Genomic DNA, 15,884 nt, shown 5'->3' on the forward strand with positions numbered 1-15,884 from the left:
CTGTCAAGTAATAATTCAGACAGGGGAGCTCCGCACCCCCTGCCTGCCGCTAGGGGGTGCTGCAGCGCCCTCAGCACTCCCCTTCCCGCGCCCATGCTCACGGGGCTAATTTAACTTTGATCTAATCCAATCTCGGTTCCTCTCGCCTTTATCCCCCCCCCTCTCAGTCGCCTTGGCCGCGCGGCGCGCTCCCGTCATCACGTCAGGAGGCAGCCCTGGTCCTGAAGCTGATGATGATGATGGCGGTGTTGGAGGAGCAACGCTGAGTTCGCTCTCCCAGCTTTTGCTCCCCCCTTTTTCCATTAATTCTTTTACCGATTACATATAAAAATAGCGACATATATAAGCGACACCGCCGCTTTTGACCGTCCACCTTTTCCTTCTCCCTCCCGTCTCCTGAGCCGAGACCGAGATGGGGAACGAAGCGAGCATGGAGGGTGACGGGCAGCCCGGAGAGCCGGGAGCCGCCGTCATGATGCCCGGAGGACCCGCAACAGGACCTGGGGAAGGACAGCACATGAAGCCGGTCAACGGAACTGCTGCCGGGGGAGGGATGGGGGTCGGAGGCCCCGGGATGGGAATGACCAGGTAGGAGTAGCAGTACTTGAGGTTGTTAGAGTAAAAAGGGGCTGGGTGAAATGCATCCCGATGTGTGTTTTAACGCGGAAACGGTTGTTGGATAAGAGGTTTGGATGAGATTTGAGAGAAATGGGATGTACAACTAAGTGTGCTTTCACTCGTGCATGCTTTTAAGCATGACATATTCAAATATTAAGAGGAGTGACTTCCCGGTCTGAATGCTGAAAACCCCGAGAGCTGTCCGTGGTTCTCAAACGCTACAGCTGCACCGCTGAGCGTTTTTTTTTACGTGATTCCCAAAATAGGTTTGACATTGCATGTTAAGGTGGTTTACCAGCACCTTGCCCCTGCAGGTATGCATGTAATGTATCTGTTACAGTTATCATCAGACAGTATCTTTGGCTGTTTTGCTCTCAGATTGTGGTTTTGTGTCATGTGCTGTAATAGTATTTCCTCCTACCTCCATCTCGGGTTGTGCTTTGGCGTATTTTCTTGAATGGGACGTGTCTTTGACAGCAGAGGGAAAACACACAGCCGAACCGTTTTTTCTCTCCATTATCATTATAAACCGTGACCATTTTTATGGTTTGAGCTGGAGATTATGCAGCTGGATGCTTGAAGCATTCATGTTTCCGCATGGGCGAGAGAAGGGTGCTGGATGTGTGTGTTTGTGCATGTGTGCGTGAGTGTGGGCGTGTGTGTGAGTACGTTAAGGGGCTTGCCTGGCTATGTAGGCGCGTGTTTGACGGTGTGTACGTGTAGTACTGGTACTATCAGCAACGGCAACGCTTCCCGTTAATGACGTAGAAGACAGATATATGGTGCTTACCGACATACCTACCGTGCCGTACCATTACATATCAAACCCTTTCCGATCAGAGCCGACTGCTGACTGCCACATCCATGACAGCAAGATATAAGATGTTTGCAATGACAATAAGCAAAATCCAAATTCTAATCTCATCCCATGTATTAGATTATACAATATCCCAGTTCAACATCATAATGTGCCATAACATACAAAATATACACCATACATCTAATGACACTAAATCATGCTATTCCTTACACTTTCAAACATTAATGTGTATTTATGAAAAATATTCAACCATTCTCACTGTCAGCCTTTTTCAAGTATTCAAGTAACCTGATTGGAATTGGCAAATGTAGTGCATATTTGTAGTGGTGTTTTTTTCATCTTTCTAATTAAATGTCATATTTTAAGAATTTCTTGATTGTTTTCTAAATTCTTTAATTTTCTATTGGATTAATTTGACTATCCTTATGTTATGCACTCATACACAATAGCAATCTCCTTTTTTGGCAATCGGCCAAATTATGATTCATATACCAAAACATGCAATGGCGTAACCCTGACCAAAACATGTGTATGTATCCTGACATACCTTATCATGACCTGAAATAACATCTGCACACATCAGCAGACACACATTATACAACACAACCAATGTGTTTCAAATGTGATACAAAGTTGTAGTTTTCTTGAATATGTTGGTACTCATTTCATTTCAAACCTTTATTTACCCAGGTGTATCCCATTGAGATCAAGTAGGTTCCACATGAAACATAAAAACATAAACAGAACAACAAAAAGGACATCATACAGCATCATTACAGGGATTACAATTTACAATAACTATCCACATGAACAGGTACCAAAAGCTTCCGATTGACTAGCATCCAACCAAGCTTTAAAAACATTTAGTGGCACCAGATTGCTCAGTTTCCATTTCAATTGCAGAATATTCCATGACAGTGGAGCTGCGCATCTAAATGCTGTCTTCCCTAAGACAGTCCTAGCAGTTGGCACATTTAATAAAACTACAGCATTCGATCTCAGGCAGTAGCCACTTACAATTCTCCGTGAGATCAGGGAGCAGATGTAGGATGGAAGTTTCCCTAACATGGCTTTGTATATAAAAATGTACCAGTGACTGAGCCTCCGTACAGTTAGTGAAAGCAAACCAGCCCTTGCATACAGGGTACAGTGATGGGTTAATGCTTTACAGTTTGTTACAAATCTCAGTGCGCTGTGATACGCAGCATCTAACTTGACCAGGCAATGGGCAGGTGCATTCATATAAATCAAATCACCATAGTCCAGCACAGGTAAAAAGGTCACAGTGACTAGCCTACTGTCTCCCCTACAGCTCAAATCACTCCTTTAGCTTAACTCGGCTAACACATATGCTAAAATCTCTTGTCTTTATGCCAATCCTGGTTCACTGTAGCACCTCAGCCTTAAATTCAGTCGGCAGGCTTTTGTAGAGACACTTAATCAGGTCGATGTTTTGTGGAAACAATGCAGAGAAGGCCTACAGCTGGCCTACAAACACCAGTGTGTGTGTGTTTGTTGAATTCAGGAATTCAGGACACATCCTGGGTTTGATTCGTGCCGCTGTAGGAGAGAAGAGCACTGAGAAAAGGCCTATCCATCGTTATATAACAGAGACTCAGAGAGCGGATGACAGCTTCAGCTCTCTTCCGTGAACGACAACAGAGCTGTACATGCTCTGATGCATTATTTCTGCATTCCTCTGTTCAGGGGATTCACGGCGACGTTGTTGCTTTCATCCAATATTCTATATGAAATAAAAACAAATATGCACTGCAGGTGTCTGCCATGCTGCTTTCAAAACTCAAAATCCATTCTGAATAAAAGGTGAGGGGTTTACACGGCAAGAAGCCCCTTACATCAAGTATTTATAACGTGGCGTAATACAAGGCCATGTGAACAGATTGAATCACGTGCAGAGCGTGTTTTGCTCCCCCCACTCTCTCACACTCCCTCCCTCCCTCTTTTGCTCTGCCTAACTGCCTGCTCCTATCACTTTCGTTTCCTCTGCATGCTCTGCTACTCCCTCCTCCTTCTGCCCTTTTCTCTCTGTCTCTCTCTGTATCCTGTGCACACTCGCAGTCTTTATATAGGAGAAGAGGATGTCCTTCTCTCTCACTTCCCTTTCCTTCACTCTCCCTTTCCTCCCATCCATAGCACTCTATTGTAGCTCCTTTTCTTTTTCACTCAATCTCTGCACATTCCCATGCTCCTTCAGTCCTTTCCCTCCATCCTTTTCTTCCCTTGACATTCACGACTGAGTTATCAGTCAGTCATGTTGTGCCGTTGACACTATAAAGCGTTATGGCAAAGTGATATGTGTGTTTTCTTGAAGGGATAAGGGGGCCGACTAGCCTTCCATGTCTGTGGCACTTAGGCTGCGGCCCCACGAGGACGAATTTGGTCGTTTGCGTTACTGTTTAGTGTCATATAGACCGTTCGGCCACACGAGGACGACCGAATATGGCACTAAACGACTGAGGAAACGACAACGGGTCCCAAGGTGGATAGAAATGCATACGCCACTCTCTGGGGGGTCAAACAGCTCCGTGTGTGCGCCCTATACGGACATTTTCAGATCACTGATAGTGATTGCGCAATAGCCCCGCCTCTCCCCACCTCTTCTGCTCACCTCCGCTTACCCCGCGCCATTGCTGAAGTGTTTCGCCACCAACAACAACAACAATGGCGGATCGCAGAGTTGCTATCGTGCTCCGGACGCTATTGACCATGCTACAGTTGTTTGTGCAACATCTACAGCAATAATGATGAGGCAATAGCCCCGCCTCTCCCCACCTCTGCTGCTCACCCCCGCGTCAAAGTAAACTGCACCCTGAATTCGGATTATTTATCTTTCTCTCGCGAGTGAAGTCTAATCTGACAGGACGGAGACACGCAGCTCTGCTCACCTGCAGCTCCTCCCTCTGCAGCAAAACACACACTTCAAGTCAGATCATCACCCTTAGCTATTTTAATTACCTCTCAAACTCCCTAAACTAGTTATAAATATGTTTATTTTTACAGTCGGCCGGGTCACTGATTACTGGATGAGCTGCTGCATGAGACAGACACTGGCGCTGTCCGAAGAGAGGGAGGAGAAAGAGAGGCTCCGTGTATTTTATTATTATAATATATAGAGTCGTTATTCATTTGTTTTAAAGCTCAATAAATAACAAAGAAGACCTTTGACCGGCACTTTTATAATTTTGTCCTGAAGATTTCAACTTTAATACACGCTGACTGGCGAAAAACTCTGCCCGGTTCCCTCGGCCCCCACCGCGGAGAATAAACAGAAGGGCAACCATGACAACCATGCTTCTTCGCTGCTTTTGTGGAGGAAGTTACAGCGCCACCTACAGGCTCCTGCATATGTACTGCAGCTTCTCCAGCGGTTGGAGCTAAACGGAGCGGTCTCGTGTGGGCAGACACTATCCGGATAATTATTGCATGTGGACGGAAGCCGTTTGCGATTGCGTTTGCGTTAATCCTATGCGTTTAGCCGTTTTCGTCCTCGTGGGGCCGCAGCCTTAGTCCCAAGCCCATTGGTTCTCACTGAATATGTTAATCTTTAGGAATGCTCTTTTAATGAATTATTTCATTAAGAAAGGCTAAGTACCTTTCAAAAACGTCTTGATACCATGTTGTTAGCGTGAGTTACTGAAACAGTTCTGAAGAGTGCATTTTTAGGAACAATTTTCAGCTGGGGAAGAATACATATTTAGTGCTCTTGTGTCGTTTTAAGGCGGCAAGATGCTGTATCTGGGATTGACTTGAAATATTATACAGTGCCCATGTTAACTGTAATGAAGTCACCCATGGCGACAGTTTGTCCCATTCATGGTCATTAAGACTAATTTATTTGGACAAGAATGGTGCTCTGTGCCACAGATAGAGGAATAAGACATATCAGTCTTTAGATATACACATACAATACTTGGTAATAGTCTCAAAGCATTGCTGAAGATCTTCAAATTAATTCACAATAATACAAATGTTGAGTGCTCTTTACAATGATACTTAGTAAAAGGTCTGTTGATTTTTCTTTAACATGCAGAAAGTCAATTAGCATTAGTAGATACAAAAAATCCTTCAAATTATGTAATGAACAACAAAATATATCCATGGCCTTTAGAAGGAAACAAAGATCAGGATACGTCCCCTCCTGACCCAGAAAGCGAAGCAGGTTCTGGCCCAGGCTCTCGTCATCTCACGCGTAGACTACTGCAACTCCCTCCTGGCTGGTCTACCTGCATGTGCCATCCGACCTCTGCAGCTCATCCAGAATGCAGCGGCTCGTCTGGTCTTCAACCTTCAGTGAAGCTCACTTCACTGGCTTCCAGTAACTGCTAGAATCCACTTCAAGACAATGGTACTTGCGTACCATGCTGCGAGTGGATCTGGCCCTTCCTACATCCAGGACATGGTTAAACTGTACACCCCAGCACGTGCACTCCGCTCTGCATCAGCCAAACAGCTCGCTGCACCCGCACTGCGAGGGGGACCCAAGTTCCCATCAGAAAAAACACGTGGGTTTGCTATCCTGGCTCCAAAATGGTGGAATGAGCTCCCCATTGAAATCAGGACAGCAGATAGCTTACACATCTTCCGGCGCAGACTGAAAACTCATCTCTTTCGACTCCAACTCGAGCGATAGAATTACTAAAAAAGCACTTAAACACTAATAAAGGACTGGCTTATCTAAAGCCAGTTGAGTAGCACTTGAAATGTTTTGGCTCTATGAAACCTGGGGCCTGTACTACAAAGCTGGTTCAACCTAACCTGGATATGTTTGAGTTAGCCGGTTGGCCTAATCCAAATCATACGCGCTCTCGCTAAACTGTACTACGACGTGGGTTATCAAGTGGATCGCTCAAGCCAGCCGTGTCCTATCTAGTTAGGTGCACGTTCACATGAAAGGGGTGGTATTTGGAGCATTCGACCAATCACAAACATGGAGAAGCATACTTCCTGAATGAAAAGTCAACTATAATATAGACATATGAAGAAGTTAAACTTTAAACATCCATGACTCAAACACTTTATCCAGGATAAAAGCCACAGAGCTGCACCTGCAAGGTGAATACAGCTGGTAAAAGTGTTTGAATGCATACATTAACAGGTTTATGATATCACTGCCCCGTCTAAAACACGATCTGACTTTAATTACATTTGTCTCGAGTGTTTCGTCAACTTAATGTGTTGCTTAAAATAATACTTCTGCATACAGTATGTGACACTGTGAGTGTAGCACGGCCAGATACGGCTCAGCTGACTCAGATAAGAACATATATGATACATGAAGTGATATGCCGCGGACTGTACTTAATGTTACTCTGATCCGGTTACTTATGTTGTGGCAGATATTTAAGTAAGCTTTCTTAGCGCTAATGTTATAATAGTCACATTGCTCTGAAGATGGGAGGTGATATTCTATTAATGTTCACGTTCACACAGTCGGTGATTTTTGTCGGCCGTCTTTCCTGCAACGGCAGTTTTTCTGTATTTCCTTTCTCCTGTAATATGACTTGATCGCTTTAAACTCCGCCCATTGAGCTCTGATTGTTCAGCATGCAGTGCTTTCACTGAGTTGAGCTCTTAGCCTGCAACCTAACCTGGTCCCGACCTGGTTAGCCGCACAGCATAAGTTACCATGGAGATCTAGCCTGCTAAAAAGAGAACCAGCTTCGTAGGACCGGAAACCCCAAGTTTTCCCTGAAGTTACTTTAGCTGGCTAAGCGAAAATCCTGCTTCGTAGTATACCTGTAACATCCCATCATGTCTGCTAAATTGTTCATGTCATGTTAATCAGGTTCATGTTATTGTTTCACGTTTAGTTCATAGCCCAGGTTAGATTTATGTTTAGTCAAGTCTTTTTGTTCACCTGTCTAGTCCTGTCATTGCACTTCCTGTTTTATTTTGTACTTACCTCTGGTCTCATTTCAGGTCCCCTTACTTCCTCCCTTTGTGTGTTTTCCCGCCATCGTCCGTGTCTGCCCCGCCCCTGATTGTTTCCACCTGTTCCCCCTTACCTCATGTATAAATAGTCCTGTCTCCCTTTGTCCTGTGCCAGTTCGTCTTGTGCCTTGTGCCATTTAGAGATCCAGCTTGTCTCGACAAGAGATTATTGTATTTTGTGACCATATTCAAGTTTATTTAGTTTGTAATTTGCTTTGCTACGTTTTGCCTCTTAGGAGTGATTTTTTGTTTGAACTTTATACTTTTCCAAAGTAAAGACTATTTTGAACAAACTTTCTTTTGAGTCGTGCGTTTGAGTCCAAGTGTCTGTAAGGTCCTTAACAGAACGAACTGGCCAAAAAATGGACTCAGCCGACTCCGGTTCCTTCAAGGCCGATGTGTTAGCGCAGGATGCTAAGCTAACCCTCCATGCTGAACAGCTGTCTTCCATCAACCCAGGAATGATTGGTCTCACGGATCGTCAGGATGAATTCCAATCAGCTGTAACCAACCAAGTAAATCACCTGGCATTCAAATGCAGCAAGTTCTCTCACACCTCAAAGCCGGTTCCTCTGCACCTACTCCAGCAATGCCAGGTCCACCGTCTGTTGCTGTTGTTTCGGATCACACCACCCCACCTGGATCGACGCTTCACCTGGCTTCTCCGGAGAGGTTTTCCGGGGACTCTGGTAACTGTCGACTCTGGCTACATTTTGCTCATAACCCTGCTGCCTTTGTTTCGGACCAAGCTAAGGTAGCTTTTATGTTGTCCCACATGACTGGTAGAGCCGCTGCTTGTGCTACAGCCGAGTGGTCAAGAAACTCGCCCATATGTCAGTCACTGAACATGTTTACCCAGACCCTAAGCTGTGTGTTTGATCACTCATCACCTTCCAGAGAAGCCTCACGAGTCATTATGCAGATCAAACCGGGACAACAGAGAGTGACAGACTATGCAATAGATTTTCGTACTCTAGCAGCAGACAGTGGGTGGAACACCCCTGGTTTAATTGATGCCTTCATGAATGGTATACAAGACTCTATAAAGGACCAGTTGGCACCCCATGAACTACCCACAGATCTTGATTCCATCATTGCCATGTCAATTCGCATTGATAACAGACTTCATGAAAGGCAGAAGGAGAGAATCAGAACCAGTGCACGACCTCCGAGCCACATGGGGTACTCACCTGCCTTTCGACACCCATAGAGCTCCAGTCCACCTTCCTCAGCCTCGCCCAAGGAACCAGCGCCATCGGCTGCACCGGAGGAACCCATGCAGCTGGTGAGCCAATTCTCTGCAACTGATTTCCCTCCACGTTCATTGACCATGGTAAATATTCAAGTGCGTGACCAAGACATTACTGTGGGGACATTAGTCGATTCAGGTGCCGACGAAAGTCTGATGGACTGGAGTTTGGCAAAGAGACTATGCATCAAGACTGTTCCGTTGACTTCCCCTGTTACTGCCAGTGCCTTAGACAACACATCCTCACTCCCAGGTCGGCCTATGTTGATGTTATGTCAAGTCCCCTGCCGGCTTTTTCCAACGCAAGGGGGGGGGGGGTGTCTTAGAGTCCATTTTCAACGCAAGGGGAGGGCCCTTAGCGTCCATTTTCAGCTTTCCGGGATGTCCATATGCTTCTATGGACGCTCATGGAAGCACGGCATTCGTTTGTGTCGACTGCCCTTAAAGGCAATGAGAGCGTCCATTCTCATTGGATAACGGAGAATTGTACACCCGGAAGTAAGTATTCCCCTTACTGACGATTGATTTTACAATGATATCTGCACTACTCATCGACTAAAAAACACCAGATTATCCTTGTTAATTACACAACATTGATTGGTTTAAATTGTGTGCAATGCTTTTGTATTTTTCCCCTTCGATTCGGAGAAACAAATATTTTTTCGGAGTAAAGGATGGCAGAAGACACTACATTACCCAGAATACCCAGCTATCGTTTGGACTACACCATAAGCTCTGTTTGATGTCACGTGATCTTTAAATTTCTCCCTGCAGAAAAAAAACATGGCCGAACTTCTTTTTATTCTCGTGGAAAATGCCTATTTTAAAGTTAGTTTGGCCATTAAAATGCGTTTTGGTGTCATTTGATGCGAGAAATATGAGTTGTTATTTCAGATGATGTGTGCAGTGGATGTACATGATCTTTAGTTTGCTAGTTATTACGACGATTACTTCAGGAAATCGCAACGTTTTCATTGTTACCAAGGTGGTTGCTAGGGACGCTGCTGTCGATATTATTTCTGTTGTGTAACTGTTTAATGGTGTTATCTTTATTGCTACCCCCTTCCCCGTCAATGTATAGTGTTGGTCCACAGCGCAAACATATTAGTTTAACAAAATCCGCATCTAAAGATACGTTATTTTCCCCTGTGCAATTCCAGTCTCACATTTCAGAGAACATAGTCATTAACAAATACCGGAAACAGACCGAAAACATTTTTAAAAAATAAAATAATACCTTATTCCGAGTGTGCTTGCTTTTCTCTTTGAAAGTCATCACATACCGGCATTGTAATACACGGTTCGGCTGCATTAAATATTACATATCTGCCGTAGTTCTGTATTTATAGAGCCCTGATGAGAAGACCTATAGACAAACATGAGGAACTGAAAACGTGACGTGGATCATAAATATATCAGCCATTAAACAACATCTTACATTTCTTTTCACACAATACGTCTCCTTGCAGTATCAACACTAATTCGGCTGACATTTATATTTGATCCAATTGGTAGATAGGCTGTATTTACACCATAAAAGTGCACAGCTGATATAAAGGGACACCCTAGTGGTTAAAGCATGTTATTGAATTTAATTATTTTTATTAATAGGATCCCTATAAAGTATATTCATGACTCGTTATTCTCTACTAATAGTTAATTAAAGACTGTATATAATGACTATTTTGCACATACCGTTCAAGATTTCAAGATTTTCTAAGGTTTATTGACATATCATATAGGCCTACACAACTATGGTGTAGTTCTGCACTGAATGAAAAACTTGGGTCGCAGGTTCCTCAATAGTGCATTACAAGACATCTATCAATATGTGTGCATACCTCCAGCAATGTTAACTATGTTGAAGCACTTATTTTAACTGATATTATACATAATGTATTATACTCTTATAAGATGTATGCAGATATTTCATCTCCGGCCTTGTCAGGTATTGAACAATCAATAAATAAAGAACACAGAATTGTTAAATATAAAACACAGAATTTGTGTGATTATACTAAATGATTTACAAATAAACACCACTGCATATTTACAACTGTTACACATGCTGATGTAACGCAAATGTTCCAACTTGGGATCAATAAAGTATATCTTATCTTAAGCTGATCGATGGCTTCTGCCATATTTGCAAAATTTGCCTCTGAACCTTGACATGTGCATGTTTCAGGCTTATCAATTAATGTAATGTTATCAATGAACAAGAGGAGGGGTCACAAACATAAGACCAGCTGTTAAATAAAGCTCTTCTGACCTTAGCTGGCATGTATATATTAATGCTGCCCATTATGGGCACGAGCAATTTTCACCCATTTATTAATTATATGTTAAATGTTTCCTATCCCCTAAACCTCCAGGGATGTACACAGTTTAATACTGGCAACTTCTTATTATGGGAAATACGAAAACGTCTTTTAAAACTACAACTCCCAGTAGAGACGTGCCATATAGAGAACATGTTGCGAAACAGAATAGCCAGCATGTGTAGTTCTGGGGACGGGGTGGGGGGGACGGGGACGCGGTGGACCCGTTCAAATCCAGTTTTGAACAGTCTGCCATGGTTCCATCCCATTTCAAGTGCTGTTCGAGGCTCGGTAACCCTCGGAGCACACTCTCCAATCACAGAGCTTGAGGACTATCAAGGGGTTTGTTAAACAGAGCACATGGTGTAGTCCAAACGATAGCTGGGGATTCTGGGTAGTGTAGTGTCTTCTGCCATCCTTTACTCCGAAAAAAGATTTGTTTCTCCGAATCGAAGGGGAAAAATACAAAAGCATTGCACACAATTTAAACCAATCAATGTTGTGTAATTAACAAGGATAATCTGGTGTTTTTTAGTCGATGAGTAGTGCAGATATCACTGTAAAATAAATCGACAGTAAGGGGAATACTTACATCCGGGTGTACAATTCTCCGTTATCCAATGAGAATGGACGCTCTCATTGCCTTTAAGGGCAGTCGACACAACATCAAAGACATCAAACATATTTACCAATGGAGGCCCATGGGAACATAGACTTATTCACATTCTGCTTCACATAGTCCCATCTTTCTTAATTTATACAATTTCTTTAACTCAAAAATACATAATACAATTCTTTAAATCCTTTTGTTGAGAATTCCATAATTTTACACCAACCACCGAAATACACATTTGCTTTAGAGTAGTCCTTGCATAAGGATGCTTAAAATGTAATGTCCTCTGGTCTTCCTTGTCTGATCCAAAAACAAACAACTGTTGCAAATATTATACTGGTAACATTCTACTTTTTGCCCTGAGTGTGCGTGAACTGTGAAGGAGTAGGCTACTTTTGTCATACCGATATCACGGTCTTCATTTTCTGCGATTCTTAATTCTGCTGCATCCGCTCTTATTTTCAGCTCTCCGAAGCCTTCTCTCAAGTCGTTTATTTCCTCCTTCAATACTCCAAAATTCCCAGCAGTTTCCATGCGGAATTCTCTGATTTCTTTTAATATTTCTGAGAGGCCTTCCCCTCCCTCCTCAGGTTGATTTGCCTCAGGCGGATTCATTGTGCCGGCCTGTTTCAGTTTTTCTTTCTGGCTGAAAAGTGTTGACATTTTCCTTTCCTTTTTCTTTACCTTCTGCAAGAAAAGTATTTGCGCAGTTAACACGCCCTTTAGTTAAACTCTCAGTTCCAGGATTCCTTCAAAATAACTCAATTGTTTGCAGCGTGTTTCACCTCAGCTCCAGCTAGACAGCCATCTTTGTTTCCTAATCTAATTATGGAACAAAGATACAACAAAATGTATATGGTGAAAAAATAAGTGTGAGGTGAACAGAAACACGAGTGGGGGATGGATATCCAGATGGCTAAAGAGAAATGAGGTCAGAAGAAATAGAGAGAGAGAACCATAGATCTACACTATGGAACAGACCATTCTGCGGCATTAAGATCATGTTTGCAGGCTTATTTGCTGTGTGTACATTTGTGTGTGTGTGTGTGTGTGTGTGTGTGTGTGTGTGTGTGTGTGTGTGTGTGTGTGTGTGTGTGTGTGTGTGTGTGTGTGTGTGTGTGTGTGTGTGTGTGTGTGTGTGTGTGTGTGTGTGTGTGTGTGTGTGTGTGTGTGTGTGTGTGTGTGTGTGTGTGTGTTGCGCACTCTTGTGTATATGATCAGTAACTGTGAAGAGCTGCTCGATGACTTGCGGCACTCAAGCCAATTTATTCCCTATACACCCTTATCAAGCTGTGTAAGTGAGAAAGAGCCAGCTTGTGTGCTATGTTTCTTTCTCTGACATGCTACACACTTGAGACCAATTTTCACTTCCTGTATGTAGGATGTATGTACGTACTTACGTACGTACGTACGTACGTACGTACGTACGTACGTACGTACGTACGTACGTACGTACGTACGTACGTACGTACGCGTGTTGTGCAACTTATTTTTGTCACCTCCTGCAGAAAAGCTACAGCCTGTCACTGCAGAGTTCACTGTGATGTACACAGAGGCTTTCTGCTTATGTCTTGCTCAAAGTGACGTGATTTGAGTTTTTTCCACCCATCAGCAGATGAACGAGCGTTAATACAATCCACTTTCTGCTCTGCTGAGTTGGTTGCTTAACAGCCGTCCTTTCAGCTTTTCTTTTTGAATTCGATGGTGATGTTATACAGTGGGATGCTGAGTAAATGCAGGCCGTTTATACATCAGGCTAGCCCTTTGCATTGTTGGAAACTTAGTTTATACTGTAGCTGTGTTTTTTAGGTCTAACACCGAAGCTTGGCGTGTTTACTCTCAAATAGTGTGATAAACATGGCTGCAACAGAATAGCTGTTGTATTTGTGCCCATGATGTTTTTCCAATATTCCCTCTCCTTTTAGCTCTATTTTGGTCAACACCACCTCATGAGCATCAGTTTTTAAGCTGCCAGTTGCTGCTATTGGGGTTTATTATAGTTGTATTCATTGATCATAGTTGCGTTTACATTATATGCACAAGGCTAATACCACATGGGTAAAGTCAATATGTAAAGCAAGGCGCTAAAAGAAGCTTAAACACCCTGTAGAGCTGCAGAGTTGGGTGAAATACGGTGCTTTCAAGTTTGAGTATTTTTTTCCTTGAACACCAGAATAAAAGCTTTTTTCATTTTTTACATTAGGATTCAACCTTGTATGTTTGATGGCGATAACATTACATCCACTTTCAAGCGATGTTAATGAGCTCAATGCTAATTAGATCTGAATGTGTGTTATTTAAATATACATGCACTTCTAAGTTGCTTTCCAACAGCTTAATTAAAGTCATATTTGAATATTGTATTCCCTTCCTCTTGGGGAAAGATCTGTGACTTTCAGTGAAGCATTGAAGTCCTTTCCCAGCTACATTTACCTTAAATAGCTTCTTATTTCAACCTGAAGCTTTTAATCATGACATCTTTGAAGGCTAGGTTCGGAACAATTTTGAAAAAGGACTCTCCACATCTGAGATCTATGTTTGATCTAGTTTTCATTTTATTACTGACATCTCCTTTATGAAGTTTTGGAAATATCCATCACAGAGAAAATACTTTTGGAAACATGGACCGATTAGAATTTGGTTATTTGTCACATTAAAGGTTGTTGTTTGGCAGCTAAACCTGTGTACCCAAATCCACCAACGGCTTTGAAGCCGTCCCTTAATTCACACAGCAGATACATGTTGACAAAAATGCACACAGAGACCACTAAGGGCTCTGAAAGAAATGCCGCAGCAGGTCAGATTTAGCCTCAGTAAACAAAACGAAATACAGCCATGTTGCCCGAAGCTGTCTGTCCCCAACGTGATCTTGTCACTGTTAATTGTGCGTTGGAAAACACTGTCCTGGGCTGAGATTGTAGGTCAAATGTATGACTTTTAAACAAAAAGGCAGCGAGTGTGTCTTAGTCACCATCCCTCATCACCTGAAGGTTCACAAACCACAGCGATTATGACAGAAAATAAAGGCAGAATGTGTTTCTCAGTAGGCGTGTTATTGTGTGAGCTTGAGATTTTTCGTGTGTGTTTGTGAATGTGTGACAGTGTGGGCGAGAGACAGACACAGGATCTCTATATATTTACACGCCCTGCTTATCAGGAGGACATGTTTGTGGGAGCCTCCAAATACTAAATGTGTTTGGGTGGCTGCATCGGGAGATAAGATGGCAATAAGCGCAATATCACAGCCCAAGACAGTATTGGTTTTCAGCAAATAGATGCTGTCGCTGGAGCTTATGAGTGAAACCCAGAAGTAGACTGAGCAGAAAGGATACTATCTGAGCAGGACCATGGGGGAAATCTGCAGAATCACAGGGAAGACACCGCTGGGTAATGGATTATCTGTTGGATTCTTTAACCAGGTGATCGAAAACTACTGAAGTGGCAAAGTGAGTTTCTAGGAATGTGTCTACATTGTGGTAGACACCAATGGACTTTACCCAAGAGTGGTGAAAAGTCAATTCAACACATTATATCGAAGGCTGAAGAAACTTTTAACATGTACAAATGAAAAGGCTTTTTTCTAACCTCAATCAGACCACAAACTATCCAACCAAAGAGCTTTCTGCCATAATGTTGGTCAGTACCTATAAAAAACTGATGTCATGCATTAAAACTGAGAATAAAACGGGATCCTATCTATGTATCATATACGTTTCTTCTGAGGGAAAACGGATCAACCAATCAGAGCTTTGTGGGCAGAGTTAGGAACTTTGATGGCATCTTCCTGCAAAGCTGGTGACACAAATGGCTGGGATGTGATTGACACAGCTGTACAGGGCTGTTATATTATAATTGGCTATGCTATTCCTGATTTAATACATCACTAATTAGGTGAAAATATCAAATATGTCAATATGCTAATTTATGTTTGGGCCATAACATGAGTTATATGGAATACATGTACAAACAGACACTTGGCAGGCAAAGGCAGCCATTGTTGATTTCCTAGCGGCTGACCCACTAAATGGTGACCATAGTTCCCCTGCCCCTGACAGACAGGTCGCATTAGAAGCTTTATATGTGTCATTTCTTGGCAGAGGTTGAGAATGACAGTTTTAGTGTTGTTTTACATGAATGTACTCTTCCTAGAGGAAGTTCACCACTGTTGGTTTCACACTGAGCGTTTCAGTGATGATCCAACCAAGGGTTGAGGGGTCCTCTCACGCTGCCAAAAAATCCTGTCTGTGCGACACTCTCACGTTCACAAATTGATGGGCTCTGGGGCGAGCTGTGACCCAACGCACTGCGAGA

At 43.0% G+C, this 15,884-nt stretch overlaps 1 protein-coding gene across 1 annotated transcript in view; it reads left to right on the top strand.

Annotated features, from left to right (window-relative positions):
• The first annotated feature begins 249 nt into the window (after positions 1-249).
• bsna (bassoon presynaptic cytomatrix protein a) overlaps positions 250-15,884 on the top strand; it is a 215,663-nt gene continuing 200,028 nt past the window's right edge. Inside the window, 1 exon segment of the mRNA XM_034086861.2 lies at positions 250-588. Within this exon segment, the coding sequence (XP_033942752.2) occupies positions 413-588 (176 nt within the window). The 5' untranslated portion in view covers positions 250-412.

This window comes from Pseudochaenichthys georgianus, chromosome 7 (assembly GCF_902827115.2).
Source record: "Pseudochaenichthys georgianus chromosome 7, fPseGeo1.2, whole genome shotgun sequence".
Classification (NCBI taxonomy): Eukaryota; Metazoa; Chordata; class Actinopteri; order Perciformes; family Channichthyidae; genus Pseudochaenichthys; species Pseudochaenichthys georgianus.